At 38.8% G+C, this 24,386-nt stretch overlaps 2 protein-coding genes across 11 annotated transcripts in view; one reads left to right on the top strand and one right to left on the bottom strand.

The window, feature by feature from the left end:
- The window catches only part of SPDYA (speedy/RINGO cell cycle regulator family member A), a 34,002-nt gene extending 28,534 nt beyond the window's left edge, over positions 1 to 5,468 (top strand). For both annotated transcript variants that reach the window (XM_049696345.1, XM_033425208.2), the window contains one exon: positions 5,157 to 5,468. In XM_049696345.1, coding sequence (XP_049552302.1) covers positions 5,157 to 5,245 — 89 coding nt within the window. In that variant the 3' untranslated portion in view covers positions 5,246 to 5,468. The remainder of the gene's footprint in view (positions 1 to 5,156) is intronic.
- On the bottom strand, positions 5,125 to 23,955 carry TRMT61B (tRNA methyltransferase 61B). 9 transcript variants are annotated; one of them, XM_049696330.1, is made up of 7 exons: positions 23,121 to 23,948; positions 18,447 to 18,549; positions 15,246 to 15,436; positions 7,363 to 7,454; positions 6,455 to 6,654; positions 5,634 to 5,711; positions 5,125 to 5,554 (listed from the first exon to the last, which is right to left on the bottom strand). In XM_049696330.1, exons 1-7 carry the CDS (start codon positions 23,832 to 23,834, stop codon positions 5,511 to 5,513), a joined length of 1,422 nt encoding a protein of 473 aa, XP_049552287.1. In that variant the 5' UTR covers positions 23,835 to 23,948; the 3' UTR covers positions 5,125 to 5,510. The 9 variants fall into 9 exon arrangements, 8 of the variants coding, with proteins under 8 accessions (XP_049552287.1, XP_004268280.2, XP_049552286.1 ...); XM_004268232.2 differs by having other exon boundaries at positions 6,428 to 6,654; positions 23,121 to 23,938; XR_007471022.1 differs by having other exon boundaries at positions 5,634 to 6,654.
- Between the last annotated feature and the right edge of the window lie 431 nt (positions 23,956 to 24,386).

Below are 24,386 nucleotides of genomic sequence, written 5' to 3'. Positions count from 1 at the left end.
GAAATTAGCACACTACCTAACACCATACACAAAAATAAACTCCAAATGGATTAAAGACTTATAAATGTAAGACCAGACACTATAAAACTCTTAGCGGAAAACATAGGAAGAACACTCTTTGACATAAATCACAGCAAGATCCTTTTTGATCCACCTCCTAGAGTAATGGAAATGAAAACAAAAATAAACAAATGGGACCTAATGAAACTTCAAAGCTTTTGCACAGCAAAGGAAACCATAAAGAAGACAAAAAGACAACCCTCAGAATGGGAGAAAACATTTGCAAACGAATCAACAAAGGATTAATCTCCAAAACATATAAACAGCTCATGCAGCTCAATATTAAACAAACAACCCAACCCAAAAATGGGCAGAAGACCTAAATAGACATTTCTCCAAAGAAGACATACAGATGGCCAAGAAGCATATGAAAAGCTGCTCAACATCACTAATTATTACAGAAATGCAAATCAAAACTACAATGAGGTATCACCTCACACCAGTTAGAATGGGCATCATCAGAAAATCTACAAACAACAAATGCTGGAGAGGGTGTGGAGAAAAGGGAACCTTCTTGCACTGTTGGTGGGAATGTAAATTGATACAGCCACTATGGAGAACAGTATGGAGGTTCCTTAAAAAACTAAAAGTAGAATTAACATATGATCCAGCAATCCCACTACTGGGCATATACCCAGAGAAAACCATAATTCAAAAAGACACATGCACCCCAATGTTCATTGCAGCACTATTTACAATAGCCAGGTCATGGAAGCAACCTAAATGCCCATTGACAGACGAATGGATAAAGAAGATGTGCTACATATATACAATGGAATATTACTCAGCCATAAAAAGGAATGAAATTGGGTCATTTGCTGAGACGTGGATGGATCTAGAGACTGTCATACAAAGTGAAGTAAGAAAGAAAAAAACAAATATCGTATATTAATGCATATATGTGGAACCTAGAAAAATGGTACAGATGAACCGGTTTGCAGGGCACAAACTGAGACACAGATGTACAGAACAAACGTATGGACACCAAGGAGGGAAAGCCGCAGGGAAGTGGTGGTGGTGGTGGGATGAATTGGGCGATTGGGATTCACATGTATCCACTTATGTGTAGAAAATTGATGACTAATAAGAACCTGCTGTATAAAAAAATTAGATTAAACAAACAAAAAAAAGAACAAAGTCCCTGATGAAAGGTTGTATGGAGTGAACTGGGAGAGAATTCCAACCATAATTTGAACACATATTTAACGAAAGCAGAACAGAAGCACTTATATTTTATTCAAACTAATGCCTTAGATATCAAAAGTAGTCACACCCTATGTTTAGGCTTTGATATTTCAATGGGAAATCAGAGTGCACCCAGGGTGTAAGGGGCTCTGCTAGTCAGCTTGCTTCGAGGAAAAAAAGGAAAGCAGGTCTTTGAGGGATTTTGGATGAAAAGTGGGGCACTTGACTTAGGGCAGTTGTAAATGGAACTGTGCTTTCTTCCTGTCCCTGGATGAAAGCCCTGACACCCTGGTTTAGGATATATAGGTCCTTTATAGGAAGAAATAAGTATTTACTCATTTGTGTTTTGTTCTGAGTGGGAATTCAAGGTTAAATGTAAAACCTATTGTTTCAGGATGACAGAGGGTAGGCAATACAAAGAAAAATTATTGGTCATACATACACTTGACCAATAAACGTTTACATTCATTTTCCCTCAGTAGGCTTAACAAGTCAGTGGGCTAACGGGGGGTGGAGAGGATTAAGGGTAACATGGTATTATCAGGAACAGTGGTCTCTTACTGCCTCAGCAGCTGTTTTGATGCTCAGTAAATGGCCTCTACCAGCAAAACTTTATTCCTCCAGTCTATATAAGGTGGTTGGAATCACCTAAGGTTTGTGGCTACAGACAACTCAATTCATTCTCCAGGAGAGACACAAAGAGCTGATGCTCTGCTTAGGCTTTTATGATAAAACTTACCAATAGCTGGTATCGATGCTTCCATCCTTCTTTCAAACGCAAGCAACTTCTTGCTTTTCAGGTTAAAAACATGTTTTTCTGCCTTAAGATTTTTTCTCAAAACAACACGTTCAATGAACAAGTTTTACATAAACATGTTTATGACATTTACTAAGAATAAAATAGTTGATTTTGATAAGGTTGTGGGAGATAGATAGATGGGAGATAGATGAGAGAGATGAGATAGATGAGGCATTCTTTACAAACTTACATGCATCACAATCACCAATCACGTGCTAGCCACCTTATAAAGGTAGTCTCATTTAACACCTGACCCCCCACAAGAAATCCTGAAGTGCCACTATGACATTCATTTTACTGATGAAGAAACAAACTCAGAAAAGTCACAGCTGCAAAGTAAAACAGCAACAATGAAAACAGCAAGATGAGAACCCAGTTCTATCTGAATAGACAGCACATTTTTATACTTACTGAACTATATTGTTTCTCTTTACCTTATGCTGTCTTAACCTAGGCTAGTATATCTGAGACATGGGTACATATTATTATGTATTATCTGAGGACTCCCCAGATTTTAGAGTGAAGCCAAGGGAAAAAAGCAGTATACCAAACCTTAGTCCTGGGTCACGTAGGCAGGCACAAGACATTCCATTATGCAATCTAAAACCAAAGAATTTTTCCTCAGAAATAAATCCTTCTCTGAACTTCCTTATTTACTTTTGTCATTACCACTGTTCTAGTCATCCCAATTTAAAATCCTTAACGAAGGCATAATCAGGGCTTATAAATTAATGATGTGATAAGGGCAATGCTAACTATATGGTCAACATTTATGAGCACAAAAGATTTCAGAATCAATTCTGTAGGGTGAGAGACATAGTGAAGGCTGTTCCAAGGAAGTTATTTATGAGCTGGGCTGAATCCTGTTTGCCCAGAGAAATAAGGCAAACAGTAGATGTTTGCCTGAACAGTAGATGAAAGTTTGAATATATATAGCTTCTCTCCCTCTACATACAATGAACCACCAGCTTATCTGGTTCTTCCTTCACAATATTTTTTTACACTTGCCCCTTTTCCACCCCTCATAGTTGTATATTAATACAGATCACCTCATAGTTTTATACTATGTATTACTATGACATTTCTGATTTAATATTTTCCTTCCTTTAAATACTCAGACACCACTAACAGACTAACTTTTAGAAAGTATCTGCTTTTACATGACCATGGAAACTTCAGAAGTTCCCTACTGACTCTGAAGTATAAAGTTCAAACTCAAAGTCTTCCACAACCTGCGAGCTATATACTTAAATTTCCCCCTAGAACAACCAAGTCAGCAGATGAAATAACACCTGATCCAGTGTAAGCTTCAAGCCATCAGCAAACTTTTACTGATTTACTGGGTGGAAAAGTCAGGGCCTTTGGAAGTTACTGGGAAGACAGCTGTGAACCACTCACAAATCTCTAGGAGTTTATATTATGGTAAATGAGAACCAGAAATGAACATAGAAAGCTAACTTTAGAAGAAGGCACCTGTCCCACAAGCCAGATTATAAACATGCTTAGTGTTCAATGGAGAGATGGATAAAGGGCTTAAGCTGGACTTTGATTAACTATATAAATAAATGTTTATTTGCTTATATAGTTTGGTTTTCAACTCATTATTAGAATGGACACTGTTAGCTCTTGTTCAGTTCAGCATCTACTGAGCATAGTGTACTGAACAGAAGCCATTCTACATGAAATAGGAGAAGGCACAACTTTTCTTTGCTCTTAAGTCAGCCCCTTCTCCAAGAAGTACAATTAGGGCCTGCATTCAAAACAATAAATGAAGGACAGAATTTCACTAGTAGTTAAATAGAAAGGCAGAAGAAAGGGGAGTATTCCATGATGGAATCTAAAAATATACATCAGAGCGTCTATAGATCTGGAAATGTTATGAAAACTTTAAAGCCATTATTATTGTTTGAGTGTTCGGATACTTACCATTTAGAAATGGTACCAGAAGACTACTCCGCTTATGATTCAATCAGTTCTCCAGATGCAACCAGAGTGATTTTTTTCCCAAAACACAGATCTAAGCATGTTACCACTTACTTCATGAAATCTTTCAATAGCACCCCTTTTTTCTTAGGATAGACAAACTCCTTAACAGGTCTACAAGATCCTCCATGGCCTGACCCCTACCTATCTTTCAGTCAACCCCATCACTGGCCTTTTTTGTTCTCATTTTCCCTGCTGTAGTTAACTCTTACCTGCCCTTCAGGTCTCAGCTCAATTGACATTTGCATAGGTAATTACCTGATCAGAGCAAAACCTCTACTAAATCCTGTACTTCTCTGAAGTATTTATAACAGTTTTAGTTTTATATTTGTGTGATTATTTAATGTCTATCTCTACTATAGGCTGTAAAGTCTAAAAAGGCAGAGATTTTAGACTAAATTTTTCCACAGAACGAAAAATATGTAAAATGTTATTTAGAATATGTACATTATTTTAAGTAGTTCTAGCCTAAGGGATAAGTAGCATATATCCTCCCAGGCACTACTACTTCAAAACCTATAAAACATCTATATTTAAATAATAACTATAAGCTTATGTTTATCTGTAAAATGTGGATAATCTTAAGGATGAGCTACACATATTAAATGAAAAGATATTATAACGTTCTTAAAACAATGTAAGGCACGTGGTAAATGTAAGGCACATGGTAAATAACATTATTCATAGTGCTTATGAATAATAATAAGCCCTAGTCCTAATTAATTCATATGTATAAAAAGTGTATCTCTCCAAACATTATCTTTGGCTGCGCCGTGCAGCTTGCAGGATCTTAGTTCTCCGACCAGGGATTGAACCTGGGCCACAGCAGTGAAAGCGCCGAGTCCTAACAACTGGACCACCAGGGAACTCCCCAAACATTTGATTTATATAACAGAATAATTCTGATGTTCTTTCAAACTGTTAAAATGATTCTGAGAAAGATAAGAGATTCAAGAATTGCTACATCTTTTGTTACAATTTTTAAGATAGTTATTCTTATCAGTTTTCCCCCTATTATTTACTATAGCCCAGATTTGTTATTTTTTAAGACACATACAAGCCATTAAAATATGTACTTAAAATACAGATACCTAAAATTTATCTCAAAATGCATATTTTATTTTGGTAGCCAATGACCATCAATCAAACAAAGAAAAGAAAACTAATTTCATGAAGGAAGACAAATCTATGGAGTGGTTTACAGGAAGTGAAGAATGAGATGGCTCAACTGAACAAACTTGGAATCATTAACTACAAAATGTCAAACTAACTGCAAGACAAGTGTCAAAATGGGACATTTAAGCAGTTTCGAAATGTTACACATTTTTCTCTAGCTTTTGTTACTTTTCAAAATTACATGTAAAAGTTATACAAATCATAGTAGTAGCTAAGAATATCAATCTATGAAAGTAGTGATTTGCAATACAAAGTTCTATTTTGATATTTTTCTTCACATCTTCAAATCAGTTGTCATCTGAGGTACTCAGTTAAGTTGTGGTTTGCACTTCCTCAACTTGACAAGAAAAGCTAATTTGAAGGGAGGAAAAGGTAAGGTCATTGCAATTTTGAGAAGAAAACACCATATAATATAGCATGAAAAACTTACCTGTATGACCAGTTTGCCAGTGTATAGGTCTAGCAATATAGGGAAATGATCCATAGGGAAAATCAGAATGTGATTCTTCTGTTATAGAACAAAATATGTATTGTAAGCTACACAAAATATTTTATAATTTGTTCACAAAACTGTTAAAAAACAAATTACTGTCCTTTTCCTGTAAGTTTTTTCCTCTCAGACTTTTTTTTTTTTTAGCATTTGTCTTGGAGCTATTCTGACAGTTATCTTACAGAAACAACTTGTCAAGGATGACATGATAAACCTATATATGGTTTTATAACCAAACGGATAAGCTCATATCATAAATCAATGGATGTCTGAAAACTTGTTTATGGCCTAAGTAATGTGTACATACAACAAGGACCTAAATTTAGTTCTTTGAAAAATTCCTAGAAGTTGCTTTTTGGAATATTAGCTATTTGCATATCGGGTCCTATTAAATTCTTTCCCTTCAGTGATAATCACTGATCTAAATTTACAACATTCTTTAGTATATTTAAAGTATTTCATAAGCCAATCCCCTTATCACAAGTAAAATATGAATATTATAAGAAGTTCAGTTCTTCAAAGGTATCGGAGTTTTACATAAAAGGCAGGAAAAGTCATGATTCTGTCTCTTAAAAGATTTTAATTTAACAGAATAAATACCACATTTCAATTTCTATAGGAAAAACATAATAAATCCCTGAGAAATATTTTTATAATGTATTGCCCAATATATTCAGGAATGTATTCTCCATTTATTATTTCAAACACATGCATAAAATAAAACTGAAGCTCACCATGGTCATCTTCTTGAAACATCTCACCTTCAATTCTAATTTTCTTTTGAGAATGTAATTGTAAATCTCTGTTGATTTTAGGTTCCACTTTTTGAGGTAAAATTCCATTTTTCTGTTTTGCAAGGCAAACCAACCAATCTCTGACAATAACTTCACTTATCTTTTCACATGAGAGGGCAAGTTCACAGATGCGAATTCCATCTAAAAGTTCAATAACCTGTGTGATGCTTTCAAAAAAGTGAAAAATATAGTTTAAATTTCTACTACAACAATAACTTTATATTTAAGTTCACTATACCTCTTACGCCAATTTAAATGCTATGCTTAAATCAAAAGGGAAAAAATGTAAAAATGCAAGTTAGGGCACATAAGAGGAGAATACTAAGTAAAAACAATAAAGAGACTATAACGTCATTGTTCACATTACACTTTTAAAAACTTTTCTTCTAAATTGTCAGAAGAAATATTCATCTTATATTACCATTTATGTAAAGGATGATTTAAACAGCAATATAACTGAATTTGGGACATATGCTGTTTCATAACAGTTTTTTTTTTGACTTTTTAAAAAATTTATTTATTTATTTTGGGCTGCACTGGGTGTTCATTGCTGCACGCAGGCTTTCTCTAGTTGTGGCGAGAGGGGGCTACTCTTTGTTGCAGTGCGCGGGCTTCTCATTGTAGTGGCTTCTCTTGTTGTGGCACATGGGCTTAGTTGCTCCACAGCATGTGAGATCTTCCCAGACCAGGGCTTGAACCCATGTCCCTTGTGTTGGGAGGCAGATTTTTAACCACTGTGCCACCAGGGAAGCCCTTCATAACAGTTTTACGAGATAACATATACACTTAACTCAGTTACAAAATGAACACTTTAGCCTAGTACTTAAAACAAAACTGTGTTTAAATTATCATTACCAAAAAGTCACATTACTCACTTTGCTAGATACACAGCACATACACCACCCTGTTTAAGATTTGGGTATAAAACAGGCAAAGCAACTTGAGGATTCAACATATCCAAAGCTACCTGTAGTGGGGGAAAGAGAATCAGACTGAGTTTTGTTTAAATAAAGCATGTGTTTTCTTTTCTTATTGAGGTGAAATGATACATTTTGGGAAAGCAATTACCCAGTTAAAGTATTTCATTTTTTAGAATGTGATACTAATGACTGTCATTTTACCCCTCTCAAAAAGGCATACTTATAATTATACAATTTGTCATAGTACTTGACTACATAAAAATTGTAATGGCATGTCTTGTACTTGGCAATATTGATAATACAGGAATCTTTATCTATATTTTATACACATACCTAGATACACACACACACACACACACACACACACACACACACACACACACAGTTGCCCCTTGAACAACATGGGTTTGAACTGCGCGGGTCCACTTAATGCAAGGATTTTTTTCAATAGTAAACACTACAGTACTACACAATCTGCGGTTGGTTGAATCTGAAGATGTGGAACCCTGGATATGTTGGAACCATGGATAGGGAGGGCCGACTATAAGTTATACTCAGATTTTTGACTGCACATAGGAGTGGTGCCCCTAAACCCCATGTTGTTCAAAGGTCAACTGTGGGCTTCCCTGGTGGCGCAGTGGTTTAGAGTCCGCCTGTCGATGCAGGGGACACGGGTTCGTGCCCTGGTCCGGGAAGATCCCACATGCCGCGGAGTGTCTGGGCCTGTGAGCCATGGCCGCTGAGCCTGCGCGTCCAGAACCTGTGCTCCACAACGGGAGAGGCCACAACAGTGAGAGGCCCGCGTACCGCGAAAAAAAAACCAAAAAAAAAACAAAGGTCAACTGTATATGTAAAGTTTCAATGCTTTAGTTCAGCTTTTGGCAATAGAAATTCACATTATCTCAAATGTGTATTTTTATGTTCAAAAGTGTTGAATATTAATTTTAGAGATTCTAAAATTCAAGAATCATGTCCCTTGTTTCTTTACTCTTCATTCAGTTGCAGAATACAGGGCTGTACTCAAAAGATGTTGAATGAATGCAGAGTAAATGAAATTACAAAAAAATTCACTGAAAACAAAAATACAGTCAAATAGAAAATAAAGTGACTTACTGATAGATAGCTCTAGAAATCTAATGTAGTTGGCACATCATTATATTTACTAAATTAGAAATTATTCTGTTTATGTGTTTTAAAATAACAGTAATAATGGGTCATCATTCATTATTAATTTATTCACCAAATATTTACTGAGCATCTACCATGTGCCAAGTATTTTGCTAAGTGGTAAAAATATAATGGGAGCTTATATTCTATTTTGTTTCATAGGAACTTATATTCTAATTAAGGAATAGGCAGTAAACAAAAATCTAATAAATATGTAATTCAGAGGGTAATGAGTGACATGAAGAACTACAGGATTATAAAGGAGGACATGAAGGATAGAATGACAGGGCAGGGGAAGGAAGTACTATTTTATACATAGGCTGGTCAGTGACGATACCTAAAGAAAATGATTAAGGTTACCCTGTGGAAATTGAGGGGGGAAGTGTGCTCCAGATTCAGAGAACAGCAAATACAAATGCTCTGAGGCTGTAGGATACTTGGTGAGTCTGAGAAGGCCACAGTCACTGCAGTGGAGACAAAAGGGGGAAAGTGGTAAGAGAAGAGTTCTCAGATGGTGGGGATGTGGTGGGGATGGGGAGGGACAAATTATGCAGAATCTTACAGACTTTAACTTTACTCAGGAAGTGAAAAGTCACTGGAGAGTTTGAGACATGGTCTGACTTTTCATACTTTTTTGAATGTGATAAACATAACGTAAAAGTTGCCATTTCAAGTGTACAATTCAGTGGCATTAAGTACATTCTGACTTGGGCAAGGAAAGATGATGGTGACTTGCAATAGCAAATAGCATTGGATGTGATGAGAACACAGAGCCAATTAGAATTAGAATTGGCTGTCAGATGTGAGAGAAAGAAGTGAGAATGAATCCAGTGTTTTCATCCTAAGTTACTGAAAGAATGGAGATGTCATTTACTATTGAGGAAGATAATTTAAGACAATGGGAAGAATAAGCTTGGGGAGAAATATTTGAGAATTCAAGATTTGGACACAAGTTTAAGATGCCTATTAGGGCTTCCCTGGTGGCACAGTGGTTGAGAATCCGCCTGCCAGTGCAGGGGACATGGGTTCAATCCCTGGTCCGGGAGGATCCCACATGCCGCAGAGCAACTAAGCCCGTGAGCCACAACTACTGAAACCCGTGCACCACAGCTGCTGGGAGCAACTAAGCCTGCTCTCCACAGCTGCTGAGGCCCACACGCCTGGAGCCTGTGCTCCGTAATGGGAGAAGCCACCATGATGGGAGGCCCACGCACCACAGCAAGGAGTGGCCCCCACTTGCCACAGCTGGGAAAAGTCCACGTGCAGCAAAAGGGACCCAATGCAGCCATAAATAAATGAATGAATAAATAAATAAATACTTTTAAAAAAAGATGCCTATTGGATATCCAAGTAAAGATCTCAATGACTAATCAAACGGCCAACGGTGTGGACATATTGGTCTCTGTGACTGTAGTTTTAGTATATTATCAACAAGGACCAAAAATAAGACTACCAAGAAGCCTGCCATTCCAAAGCTCCATGGCTCAGCTAACAACATTACCATTCATTAGCCACTCAAATCAGGAAATTACAGTCACTATTTCTTTACCTTGAATTCTTTTTTGAGAATCTGTGGGGTTTTGATGCTTTTATTTGGATTAAAATTATCCAGTCCTACAAATCTACCTCTTAGTATTTCTCAAATTCATCCTACTGCTAATGCTTTAGGTCAGGACCTCATAATATCTTGTTGAAACATTACAATAGCTTTCTACATAGACTATGTAAATTCCATTCTTTCACCAGAATTATTCTGAAACAGGAATCTGGACATTCTACTCCCCTACTTAAGAACTCATCAATAGTTTTCCATTATCTAAAAGATAATGTCCACATGTCCTAGCTTGATATACACACAAGTGTTCTTCACTATCTAGTCCCTCATGACTGTATTTGCATCTTCATCTCCTCATTAGACCCAATTCTACAGCCATAATGTTTCGTGCTTCTGAGTCTTTCTAATAAATGTTTATATGTCTACCTTTTCTTCTATATCGAAACCTCCTTTAAATGTATAATTCATTTTTGTCTTAGCATAGTACGCGGCACACAGCAGGTCTCTAATACATATTTGTTGAATCAAGAAAGTGGTTCAGTAATTCAGAGAAAGATGATAATCCTCCACTTAGATGATTACGGTATATTCCATGGAGGAGACAACCTTTTATCTAAGCTTTGAAGGAAGAGTAGAATTTAAACAGGTAGGGACTTCCCTGGTGGTGCAGTGGTTAAGAATCCGCCTGCCAATGCAGGGGACATGGGTTCGAGCCCTGGTCCGGGAAGATCCCACATGCCGTGGAGCAACTACGCCCATGCGCCACAACTACTGAGCCTGCACTCTAGAGCCCGCAAGCCACAACTACTAAGCCCGTGTGCCACAACTACTGAAGCCCACACGCCTAGAGCCGGTACTCCACAACAAGCGAAGCCACTGCAGTGAGAAGCCCGCACACTGCAACGAAGAGTAGCCCCCGCTCGCCACAACTAGAGAGAGCCTGCGCGCAGCAATGATCCAATGCAGCCAAATAAATAAATTAAATAAATAAATTTATTTTTTAAAATAAAATAAACAGGTAGAGAAAAGGGAAAAGGAGAAAACTAATAATGATGAAAATCATAGCTAATACTAATTTAATGCTTACTATATATCAGGTACTGTTCTATGCACTTTACAGAAACACCTCATTTAATCTTCAACAACACTATGAAATAGGTATTATTATTGATTACTGTTCCTGTTTAATACATGAGGTGACTGAGGCACAGAAAGATTAAGTAATTTACCCGAGGTCATATTGGCTACTATGGAGCCTAAGTGAACCAGGATGAATAAACTCCAAAACTTACTTCCCTCTATTCACTCCCTCCTTTTCTCTCCTCAGAGATAATCACTGTCCTGAAGTTGGGATTGTTGCCAAATAATTTTATGCTTCTACAACATAGGTATATAGCTACAAACAATACATGGTACTGTTTTTAAAATTTTACATATATGTAGCCATTCCATACTTATTCTTGAATAATTCATTTTTCACTAAGTTCTATGAGATTTTTTTTATTGGAGTATAATTGCTTTACAATGTTGTGTTAGCTTCTGCTGTACAATGAAGTGAATCAGCTATATGTATACATATATCCCCTCCCTCTTGGACCTCCCTCCCATCCCCCACCCATCCCACCCATCTAGGTCATCACAGAACACCGAGCTGAGCTCCCTGTGCTATACCGCAGGTTCTAACTAGCTATCTTACACGTGGTAGTGTATCTATGTCAAATCTAATCTCCCAATTCATCCCACCCTCCCCTTTCCCTCCATGTCCACACGTCTGTTCTCTACATCTGCATTTCTATTCCTGCCCTGGAAATAGGTTCATCTGTACTATTTTTCTAGATTCCACATATATGCATTAATATACGATATTTGTTTTTCTCTTTCTGACTTACTTCACTCTGTGTGACAAACTCTAGGTCCATCCACATCTCTACAAGTGACCCAATTTCGTTCCTTTTTATGGATGAGTAATATTCCATTGTCTATATGTACCACATAGTCTTTATCCATTCATCTGTCAATGGACATTTAGGTTGTTTCCATGTCCTGGCTATTGTAAATAGTGCTGCATTGAACATTGGGACATATGTGTCTTTTTGAATTATGGTTTTCTCAGGGAGATTTATTGATGTAGATACAGTACATTTATTTCACTATGTTAAATAATACCATTGTTAGTATTCCACCATGTCCATTCCTCTTTTGATGGTTAGGTTGTTTACAAAATGTATTAAAATTTGTTTAAAATCTTTTATTAGCCATTTTTTTCTTGTTCTGTTCTCTTTGTCTTTGTGGTTCAACACCTTTTTTTATTCATCTACCCTCATTTGAGATGGCAGGAGTATAGGCAGGTTATATAAAAAAGCTAAAGAAAGGAAGGTTGAGATCAGATTCTGAAGGACACCATAAATCTTTGAATGAAAAGTTCCTAATTGGTTTCTCAGCAGGAGAGTGACAGTATGAGAACTAGATTAGTCTAAAGATGAGGAGAATGGATTGGAAGTGTGAAGGCCCAGGAGGTGAGATGGCAGCTAGGAGAGGAATTAAGTAGTCAAGGAAGCAAAAATCAACTAGGATAACAATAACCAGAAATCAAGTGGTGGGAACATGCATAGAAATTTATGTTTACTAGTATGGAGGTTCCTTAAAAAACTAAAAGTAGAGTTGCCATTCAAAAAGATACATGCACCCCCATATTCACAGCAGCACTATTTACAACAGCCGAGATATGGAAGCAACCTAACTGTCCACTGATAGATGAATGGATAAAGAAGATGTGGTACATATACACAATGGAATACTACTCAGCCATAAAAAAGAATGAAATAATGCCATTTGCAGCAACATGGATGGACCTAGAGATTATCAAACTAAGTGAAGTAAGTCAGAAAGAGAAAGATAAATACCGTATGATATCACTTATATGTGGAATCTAAAATACAGCACAAATGAACTTATTTATGAAACAGAAACAGACTCATAGACATAGAAAACAAACTTCTGGTTACCAAAGGGGAAAGGGGGTGGGGGAGGGATGAAGTAAGAATTTGGGATTAACAGATACAAACTACTATATATAAAATATCAATAGATGAATAAGGTCCTACTGTATGAACTATATTCAATATCCTGTAATAAACCACAATGGAAAGGAATATGAAAAAGAATATGTATATATATGTACAACTGAATCACTTTGCTGTACACCAGAAAATAACACAACATTGTAAATCAACTATACTTCAATAAAATAAATAAATAAACATCCTCTCCCCCAAAGATATTTATGTTTACTATACGCCTCTTGAGTTTTGGTCAAGTGCTACCTTCAAGCAGGACTTTCACCAACTGACAATTTTTAGAGACTTTCTTAAAGAAAGGAAAATTCTTCATGATCTAGCTTTAACTTAATAATTCTATATTATGAGTAATTTATTTATGAACACCAACTATAATTCTTTGCCCCAATAGTATATGACTCTTCCCCAGAAGCTGACAGTTCTCCTCCTTCTATATGCTCTGAGTATTCATCTGTCACTATTATTCAAGAGAGATTCAATTGAAAAAATCTAGTAAGGAGTATTCTTTCCTTTGGAACAGGGATGGATGTTTCAGCAGGCTTCCACAAGGCTGTAACAATACTGTTAAAATCCTTTGTTGTGTTTCATGCTCATCAAGCAGAATTCTGATGACCAATTAAACTCCCACGTATCTGTGACGTTCCTATGGATGGCCTACATAGAACAAGTCCTCTTTCTGCCCTTATTGAGCTATATAATGTGCAAGCCAAACAAGGATGAGGAAAAAAAAACACAAACTGTGGTCCTTGTGTCCAGGAAGCTGTGCCACTGTAGCTATTGGCTTTAGTTATATCAGAGATAGGAACCAGTCCTGATAAAAATCACCTCTTTGAACTTTACTTCATTTCTCACCTAGTTTCCCTTATAAAGTTCCTAAAATAAGCTTCCAATAGCCAATTAAGAAAAGTGAAGAAGAGACTTCCCTGGTGGCACAGTGGTTAAGAATCCACCTGCCAATGTAGGGGACACGGGTTCAAGCGCTAGTCCAGAAGATCCCACATGCTGCGGAGCAACTAAGCCCATACGCCACAACTACTGAGCCTGCGCTCTAGAGCCCATGAGCCACAACTAATGAGCTCGTGTGCTACAACTACTGAAGCCCACGCACCCAGAGCCCATGCTCCGCAACAAGAGAAGCCACCACAATGAGAAGCACGTGCAACGCAATGAAGAGTAGCCCCTGCTTGCTGCAACTAGAGAAAGCCCATGCGCAGCAACAAAGACCCAACACAGCCAAAAATAAATAAATAAAATAAAATAAATAAATTTATTAAAAAAAAAAAAGAAAGAAAAGCGAAGAAGACTTCTTACCCAGACCTCAGTCCATAGTGTCAAGCCATGAACTGATAATGGCATCATCAAGGGTAAGGCAACTTAAACTAGAATTGTGAAACTCTGAGGTCATCTAATAGCACTATGGCCCATATCTCCACCATCACTGTTCACAGCTTAAAATGGCATTCTCTCGTCGTCTATCCTTTTATCTTCATACTACTCTGCTTCTCCTCCCCTAACTCAACCTCCCAATCCTCCCTCTCCTCACAAATCCCTCCACTCCACTTTCTGGAGCTTTGTTCACAATAAATATGCCTCTATCCTCAACATCTTTAATTGACACTCCTCTACATCCTGACTTTAACTGTCTAAAGATGCCTCTTGCCTCTTCCCTCAAAACTGAAGGCTATTTATTCCCCCAAATCTCACAATATGAGGTCAGGTGCGGGGCTCAGTATGCTCCCAATGCTGCTTCCAAATTATTATTCCTTTATCCTAGAAACGTTGAAGTTCATGATGCTCAACTACTCCTCCTAGTATTTCATCATTACCCCACATTTATTAACAACTTTGGCACCTAATTCAGTATATCTCTCTGCTCTGAATCCCACCATGATATTAAAGGAAAATATTCCTCCCACTCTTAGAGATAGAAATGGGGCAAATAATGAAGGAAGATCCTTTTCCATATAAAAGAAGCATGGTCCTTGTTTTCTTTGTACTCAGTATTAGGTAATATCATAGGACTACTTTAGAAAACTTACCGCATCAAATGTTAAAGATTTTATGTCTTCAGTTGCTCCTAAAATATCCTTATGAATAAAATCCACGTTGTCTGGCCACTCTTCTACATGACTCATTTTCCATGAATCACGCCAGTGTTTGTAATTCTTCTTAGCCAGTTCATGGTGGTCTTTTCTAATTTCAAAACTTATGACTCGTCCTTGTGATCCAACTTAATTTAAAAAAAAATCACGACATTACACAGTATTAATCAGTACATAAAGAATGTCAAATTTTTATTTTGCAAAGATATTACATGGATGTGAAAAAAATAATTCAAATAGTTCAAGGTTACAAAAGTCTCTACCCTATCCCAAATACCCAATCAATCTCCCTCATCAGAGACAATCATTCCACCATATTTACCCTTCCCGAGAAAGTCGCTGCCTATAGTACAAGTGTTCAAGTATCTTTCTCTGTTTTTAACACACGTTGTTACCTATCATATATACTGTCCTGTACCTTCCTTCTTATTTACCAATGCCATTTCAGTGATTAATGATCTACTGCATTTTTTAAAACAGCTATTATGTTCCATTGTATGACTATGCCACAGTTTATTTAACCAGTCACCTACTGATGAACATTTAGCTTGTTTCTAGTCTTATGCTATAACAAACAATATTGCAATAAAAATTATTTTGCCTAAGTCTTTGTACACATGAGCCAGTATATCTATAGGATAAAGTCCTAAAAATGGAATTGCTGACTCAAGGGATATGTGAATATTTTTATTTTGAAAATTATTACCAAATTGTCCTCCAAAAAAATAATGATACCAATTTACACTCGACCAACAATGTATTAGAGTGCCTATTTCTCCATATTCTCTCCAACAAAGAGTTATCAAACTTTTTACCTGTGTCAATCTAAAAATTGCATATAGTTTATCATTGTAGTTTTAATTTGCATGTCTTTTGGATGTCATATGGATGAAGTTAGGCCTTTCAGATACTTAAAAGATACTTGTTTGTTTTTTTAAATTTATTTATTTTTGGCTGTGTTGGGTCTTCGTTGCGGTGCTCGGGCTTCTCTTGTTCCAGAGCATGGGCTCTAGGTGCATGGGCTTCAGTAGTTGTGGCATGTGGGCTCAGTAGTTGTGGCTCGCAGGCTCTAGAGCACAGGCTCAGTAGTTGTGGCGCACAGACTTAGTTGCTCCGTGGCATGTGGGATCTTCCCAGACCAGGACTCGAACCCATGTCCCCTGCATTGGCAGGCGGATTCTCAGCCACTGCGCCATCAGGAAAGCCCCAATACTTGTATTTTTGTGTGTGTCTGAAAAACTTTCAAACTATTTATCATAGTAATGCTGCAGTTTCACAGAAAACTACTACATTTTAACTTACGGCAATTAATTTTCTACCCACCTCTATATGAGGTGATTTGATACCATTTGGAGGCTGTCCCAGATCAATCAGTCTATAGTTAAAATGAAGAGTTTAAATTGCAGCATGTCTCTTTAAAATGTAAGTCCAGCTGTAAGTCATCATGTTCTCAAGGGATAAAAATTAATGTTAATAGTAGCATAAGCTAAACACTTAGAAAATTATGGTGAAAATAAATCCATCCTGAAAGTAAACAGCAATAATTTCTTGATCACTCATAGTTTGGGATTATTTATGCCATGACACTCCTCCAACACTATAGATATTAGAAATACAAACATTCCTCTTGTTTCACAAATTTTTTATAAATTCACTTTGTCAAATGCATTTAGGAATCTGTCACAGATTGTGAAGAAATGGCTGCCTTTAACTATGCACAGAAAAGAGTCCAACAAAAGATGTGAGGAGCCCAAAATGAATTTCCTGACCCAGTATAAGTTGGATTATGTTTGTATGTGATGACATTAGGTCAAAAAACAAAAGGTTTAAGTTTAATTCAGTATATGTCTATCTGTAATCTTTATAAAATCTACCCACATACACCTACAACTGCTCTAACAATGTTTATTAGCTAAAAAAGAATGCATTTATAAAACCAACATGAATGATTAAAAAAAAAAATCTACCAAAAGAGAATGCTGTCTATTACTAGGTGAGAAAGGGAACACTGCAGAGGCAGCCAAACAAGCCAAAGCCATCCTGACAATCAGAGGAATTAAGTGGTCAAAGGGAGCAATAATCAACTACAATAACAGTAACCAGAAATCAAGTGGTGGGAACATGAACAGATATTTATGTTTACTATATACCTCTTGAGTTTTGATTAGGTGCTACTTTCAAGCAGTACTTTTACCGACTGACAATATTTAGAGACTTTCTTAAAGAAAGGAAAATTCTTCGTGATCTAGCTTTAGCTTAATAGTTCTATATTACGTATTAATTTATTCATGAACAGCAAAAATAATTCTTTGCCCCTGATAGTATATGACTCTTCTCCAGCAGCTGACAGCCCTCCTCCTTCTATATTCTCTCATACTGAGTATTCACTTGGCACTATTATCAACAAACACATGTACATGTGTGCACAAAAGACAAGTACAAGAATGTTCAGAGAAGCACTATTCACAACGTTCAACTCAAATGCCCATCAACAGCAGAATGGATAAACTGTGCTTTACTTACAAAAATGGCAACTAACATGAAATAACCATCGCTGCATGCAATGGCTGAATCTCACGAACAGAACGTTGAATGAAAGCAACCAGATTCGAAAGAGTACAATACTACAGGATTCCTTTTACGTAAGATTCAAAACAGGCAAAACTAATCAATGGTGATAAAAGTCAGAGTGGTGGCTACCTTCTACCTTTGGGTAGGATAAGGACTGAGAAGGGATTTGAGGAGGTTTCAGTGGTACAATAACATCCCCTGTCTTGATCTGGGTAATAACTACGTGAGTGTGGTCACAATATAAAAATTCATTGAGGTATACACTTATGATCTGTGTACTTTTCTGTAGCTATGTCATGTTATAAAAAAAAATTTAGTTAAAAAAAAGCGTGGAGGGAGCAACAGAAAGCAAACAGAGAGAGGGTTAGACAGAGAATGACTTGAATAAATGCACAAAATGGAAAGAAAAACAGTTGCTTACATTTGATTTCAAGGAGAATGCTCTCTATCACAAAGTTATGTGAATATTTTCTGAAACATCTGTATCTATTTAACTTCCCGTTATTATGGACAGACTGAATGTTTTCTTTGTCATCTAAATTCAACTCATTTATCCCAATCTCTTACCTGCTTTGGATAAAAACAAGCTCGTTCCACCAGAGCCCGAGCCAGCTTCCAAAACAGTATCACCTGGGTGGATATTCATCATCAACAGTATCATATTCATATCCTATGATTGAAACACAGCATGGGTGACTCTGTGACCAATAAATATGTACTAAGCACCTAGGCTTGCAAACACTATGTTGGACTTGGAGAAAAGAAGTGAAAAAAAAAAAAAGGATTAAACTCTGGCCCTGCCTACCAAAAGTTTATATTTTACTTGATGAAATGAGAGATTCAAGAATCAGGTAGCAAATACAGAAGCACTTCAGTATAATATTGAAATTACAGAAAATAAGTAAGAATAGGAGCTCAGAGAAAGGAGAAATCAGCAGACTGCCCTACCTTAAAGACATAGAGAATTTAAGGAAACAGTCACAAAGTAGAAACAGTTTTAAACAAAAAAGAGGTAGAGTAATAAACACAGTTTGCCCATCTCAGGAGGAGCGGTAAGGAGAGACCTGAATCCATGCTAACGCATCTGAACTTAACCTGGTAAGTAACTGGGGCATGTCACTGAGGTAATATTAATGGCATTTTATAAAGATTAATCTGTGAGACGAATACAGGATGTACTAGAATAGAAAAAAATTAGAGGTATAAAGACCAGTTAGGAAGTTATTACATAATCTCTGCATGAAATGATGAATGCTCATTAGAATTAGGATACCAGGAATAGACAGGAGGACTCATTTGCCAAACTTTATAGCTAAAGAATTGTTTTGTTAACAGGAGTATCATGGATGATAGTAGTAATAGCTGTTTATTGAAACTTCACCAGGTGCCAGGCTTCTGTTAACTATGCAAACTGCTTTCAAACATTATCTTGTTTAATCAGAATACTAATATGAGAAAAGTATCACCATCCCCATTATAAGGATGAGAAATCGAAAAAGTAATTTGCCCAAAGTCACACAGCCAGGAATCAAGTGGGCAAGTCAGGGGTAGACCTGATGTTGAACTCCCAAACATCTCCTAACCACGCTGTTGATCATTTCACTATATATTACAAATGCTATAGAGAGAGAAAATTTTAAATGTTAGCATTTATTTCAACAGCCCCCCAATAACAAACCTTTCGAAGTTGCTAATAAGCAGCACATCTGGTAAGGTTTTACTATCTTTTCCTTCTCTGGCAAAAGCTGCTGTGAAAATTCTAAAAGAAACAGGAGGTTTTCTAGGATCCTCTGTTGAGTCACAACAAAGTTGTGTATTAAATATAGGTTTGGATGCATAAGAAACTATTTAACAGGTACAGTTATCTAATTAAAAGCCAAAATGTATTTTCTTTTTTTTTTTCTTTTGCGGTACGCGGGCCTCTCACTGTTGTGGCCTCTCCCGTTGCGGAGCACAGGCTCCGGACACGCAGGCCCAGCGTCCATGGCTCACGGTCCCAGCCGTTCCGCGGCATGTGGGATCCTCCTGGACCGGGGCACGAACCCGTGTCCCCTGCATCGGCAGGCGGACTCCCAACCACCACGCCACCAGGGAAGGGAAGCCCTCAAAATGTATTTTCTGAAATGATGGACTAAGGCTTGAACCAAATGATACTTAGACACATAATCCTTAAGGGGTATTAGTCAAAAAGTTTCATTAACAAATTCAAAGTCTTTCAGACATACATATCCTCTCCCATCTGCCAGGCACGTGGGAGTAGAGGTGAGAGGGGGCACAGATAACTTCACACAGGAGTGGGAGGCAGCTCCAGTAGCCATTTCAGTGAAATGCCCTGGAGAAGGCAGTTCTATTTCCTTGGCTCTTTCATATAAGACTAGAATTATAAAATTAAAAAAAAAACGTTAGCACACTTTAACTGTTGCTTCCTGCCATTCAGGTTACCTGGTCTCCATGGAATGAGGTTGGAGCCCATTTTACACATCCTAGCGATTTCAGTCCAAAACTGGGGTGGGAATAGCATTTATTCATTTCCTTGCCTCTTTCCAAAAGGGATTTGAAGCTACTGGGAGACTCCTCTGAAGTTATGAAATATCACTCTACTATTGAGTTTTCTATACATTTTAAAACTTTAGGCTTTCAAACAATCTTTTCAGACTTTTTCCTTTTTTTCCTTGGCAGGAATTTTAATCTCTTTCCTAACTAATTCAACAATTTAAACCTAATGCTCAGCAGAAGGTTTTAATGACTGGGCTGCACTTTAGCCTTAAGTGGCAACAATTCCTACTCTCCAATGGTTCTTATGTAAGTATTCCAAACACGCAAATCAGCAGAAAAGATTAATTTAAAAATTTAGGGAGTGTTGGGAATTCCCTGGCGGTCCAGTGGTTAGGACTTGGCACTTCCACTGCTATGGTCCCAGGTTCAAACCCTGGTTGGGGAACTAAAATCCCGCAAGCCACAGGGTGTGGCCTAAATAAATAAATAAATAAAAATAAAATAAAAATAAAAATTTAGGGAGTGTTGCCATTTATACTTCTACTCCAAACCTAAAAGTGCTTGATATTGACCCCTGTGAAATGTTCACACTTTACACGTAACTATTAGGAAGTTTATTCAAAATTGCCCCCTCAGACCAACTTTTAATATTAAGATAAAACTACATAATTCTACGGAGGAGACCAGCTTTCAAAAGTCAGTGGAGGGACTTCCCTGGTGGCACAGTGGTTAAGAATCCTCCTGCCAATGCAGGGGACGTGGGTTTGAGCCCTAGTCCCGGAAGATCCCACATGCTGCAGAGCAACTAAGCCCGTCCGCCACAACTACTGAGCCTGCGCTCTGGAGTCCGCGAGCCACAACTACGGAAGCCCGCGCACCTAGAGCCTGTGCTCCACAACAAGAGAAGCCGCCGCAATGAGAAGCCCTTGCAGTGCAAAGAAGAGTAGCCCCCACTCGTTGTAACCAGAGAAAGCCCGTGTGCAGGAGTGAAGATGCAAAGCAGCCAAAAATAAATAAAATAAATAAATTTATTAAAAAATATACATATATATAGACTGGATTCCTACTTAGAACCTTCCAACAGTCACCCAATGCACATGGAATAAAATACTCATATCTCCAACCACAGCACATCTCATACCATTCTCTCCCTCACCTAACCCACTCAGCCCGCAGCAGGAACTCTGCAATACTCTTCCCTTTGCAAGCACTCTGCTCCTAGATCTTTGCAAGGCTGGCTCTTCCTTAATTAGTTTATCAAATGTACCTCCTCAGAGACCTTCTCTAACCACCTGACATAAAGTATTCTCCTCCCCCAGGTTACCCAACACAATGTTATTGTTAATCTACTTGTCTTCATGGCACTTAGCACTACCTGAAATTATCGAATTCTTTCATTTACTTGTTTGTTCCTTGTCACCTCCTCTAGGACATAAGGTCTATGTTGAGAGCAAGGGCTGTGGTTCACCGCTTCACCTCCCTAAAATAGTGCCCTGAATATATAAGGTAGGCGAGTATTTACTAAAGAAATAATGAATGATTCCTCATCTAGGACTAGGAGGAGGAGTTGTTACAAAGGAACATTCTGCTCAAGGACAGTGACTGTGACTAATGATTAAAATAAACCACTAGCAAGGATGATTAGCATAAGATTGTAACAAGAAACTAGGTAGATAATTTACTTATAAATAATATTCCTTTTATGTTTAGTGTCTAATTTTAGCTGTTTTCATATAAATTTTTTTTTCTAATGGGAAAAGCATAGTGAGGGCTTCCCTAGCGGCGCAGTGGTTAAGAATCCGCCTGCCAATGCAAGGGACACGGGTTCGAGCCTTGGTCCGGGAAGATCCCACATGCCACGGAGCAACTAAGGCCATGCGCCACAACTACTAAGCCCGCGTGACACAACTACTAGACCCCGTGTTCCGCAACAAGAGAAGCCACCGCAAGGAGAAGCCCGTGCACCACGACGAAGAGTAGCCCCCACTCTCCGCAACTAGAGAAAGCCCGTGCGCAGCAAAGACCAAATGCAGCCAAAAATAAAATAAAATTTAAAATATATTTAGGGCTTCCCTGGTGGCGCAGTGGTTGAGAGTCCGCCTGCCGATGCAGGGGACACGGGTTCGTGCCCCAGTCCGGGAAGATCCCACATGCCGCGGAGCGGCTAGGCCCGTGAGCCATGGCCGCTGAGCCTGCGTGTCCGGAGCCTGTGCTCCGCAACGGGAGAGGCCAAAACAGTGAGAGGGCCCGCGTACCGAAAAACAACAACAACAAAATATATATATATATTTTAAAAAAGCATAGTTTGATATCTATTGTTGACAAAATATACCTCTAACAACATGCCTGATTAAATATGATGCTTAAAATATCGCCACAGTGGTACTAAAAAATTGTCCCCAAGAGTTCAACGTTCTCTTGAATGCTGAACTCGCAACCTTAAGAATTATGGGGAATAAATACACATTCTTATTGCCTAGTGAGTCCACATCACTCTATATAGTAAATCACTTTACAGATCTGAGAATCGAGGCTCCCAAGTTAAAATTAAAATCTGGCTATTTCTTCCTAAAATTAGTAATCATAAAATATGTCAAAGTCATAGCCATTGGTTAAAAAAAAAAGTGAGAACAATAAAAACTTGAAACGTGCTGAGATGTGCTTTAAGTACATTAATCAGGTCTGTAGTACTGCATCCGTTTTGCTCTTGGTGCAACCAAATGAACCTAACTCCCATCGCATTACCTTAGGATACGTTATGGCAGGCCCTCTTTGCATCAGTAATACATAGTCTTCCAATGCTGGCCTCCTCAGCATGAAGTGCTTACCAGAGGAACTCCTCAGTATCTGGCCGGGGAACTTCCCCACGATCTCGCTGAACGGGACTGCCCCCCAGATACTATTTAAGTGTCCGGCATTGCTCAACCTAAATAATTTTTTAAATTGTGTTTCTCTCTTCCCAGTCTCAGCTAAAATCAGCTCCCCAGCCCGAAAAGGCACCTCTCGGGTAGTTGACCAGGAAGAGGAGACGTGAAGTTCGTCATCCTTGGTGGCAGGCTGGGCCAAGGCGGGCATTGAGGGACCGCCGGATCCCTGGTGTGCGGGACCCGACTGGCCCTGGTCTTCACTCGAGCCCTCGTGCTTTCGAGGGGGTGACTCCTTTCGCGGCGTCGGTAGTCTGAGGCTTTCCAGTGACGAAAGACATCTGGTCCCAAGTCCCCGGACGAGCGGAGGGAGAGATGGAGGCGACTCTACGTCTGGGGCTTTCCTCTGTGCCGCCTCGCGCTCTCCTTCTTCATCTCGCGCGTCTCTAGACGAGAATTTGCAACACAATAACCGGGCTCTCTCGAAGGGCTCTTGCCCAAGGCAGCGCAGGAATGGACAGGTCCCGAACCCTGGCCACCTCCGGAGACGCCTCAGCGGTAGCAAGACCAGACCCAGGCGCCTGGTTGACAACATGACGACCCGCGCAGGCGACTGTCGCAGGCGACTGTCGCAGGGCCGAGGCTCCGCCTCTCGCTGCGCTCAGCATTGACGCAGCTGCCTGGGGGATGGACAGCTATTTCGCCGGAAGAACTCCGCTACAGCGCCTGCGTCCCGAGGAGGGGCGCAGCGGCCGAGTTGGCAGCCCGGGGTTCCGTGAGGTAGTCGCTGAGTAACTGTCCCGGGAGCGGGCCTCTTTCCCGCGCAGGGGCCCATTTTCCTCTTTGGAATGTGTGCAGAGTAAACAGTTTACTGCTGACAAATCTCCACCAGCCTCGTCCGGGGACGAGAGGATTAAGAGAGACACAGCCTGTCAAAGCGTTGTCTAAGCTGAAGTCCTGTACCAGGGTTAGTTAGCTCGCTGGTAATCAGGAGCAGGAACGTCAGTCGGTCACCATAAGTAAAACTGGCCCCGAGATGCGTTTTTATAGACTGCAGCTGGACATGCCACCCGCTGACTGGAGCTTCTTTCCCAGCTGACCGCCTCCTTCCCCCAGTCCGAGCGAGTCCCTTTTGACTGGGCTCTGA

Source organism: Orcinus orca, chromosome 13 (genome assembly GCF_937001465.1).
Source record: "Orcinus orca chromosome 13, mOrcOrc1.1, whole genome shotgun sequence".
Taxonomy (NCBI): Eukaryota; Metazoa; Chordata; class Mammalia; order Artiodactyla; family Delphinidae; genus Orcinus; species Orcinus orca.
This window is presented reverse-complemented; position numbering and strand designations above follow the sequence as displayed.

What these genes read in the sequence shown, in the direction of transcription:
- TRMT61B (XM_049696327.1), bottom strand. Translation starts at nt 23,834, where the DNA reads ATGTTGTCAACCAGGCGCCTGGGTCTGGTCTTGCTACCGCTGAGGCGT. An exon ending in CTTGTTTTTATCCAAAGCAG is followed by an intron (nt 15,437 to 18,446) that starts GTAAGAGATTGG and finishes TTTTAAATTAAG; the next exon opens with TTGGATCACAAGGACGAGTC. An exon ending in GTTTCAAGAAGATGACCATG is followed by an intron (nt 5,712 to 6,427) that starts GTGAGCTTCAGT and finishes GTTCTATAACAG; the next exon opens with AAGAATCACATTCTGATTTT.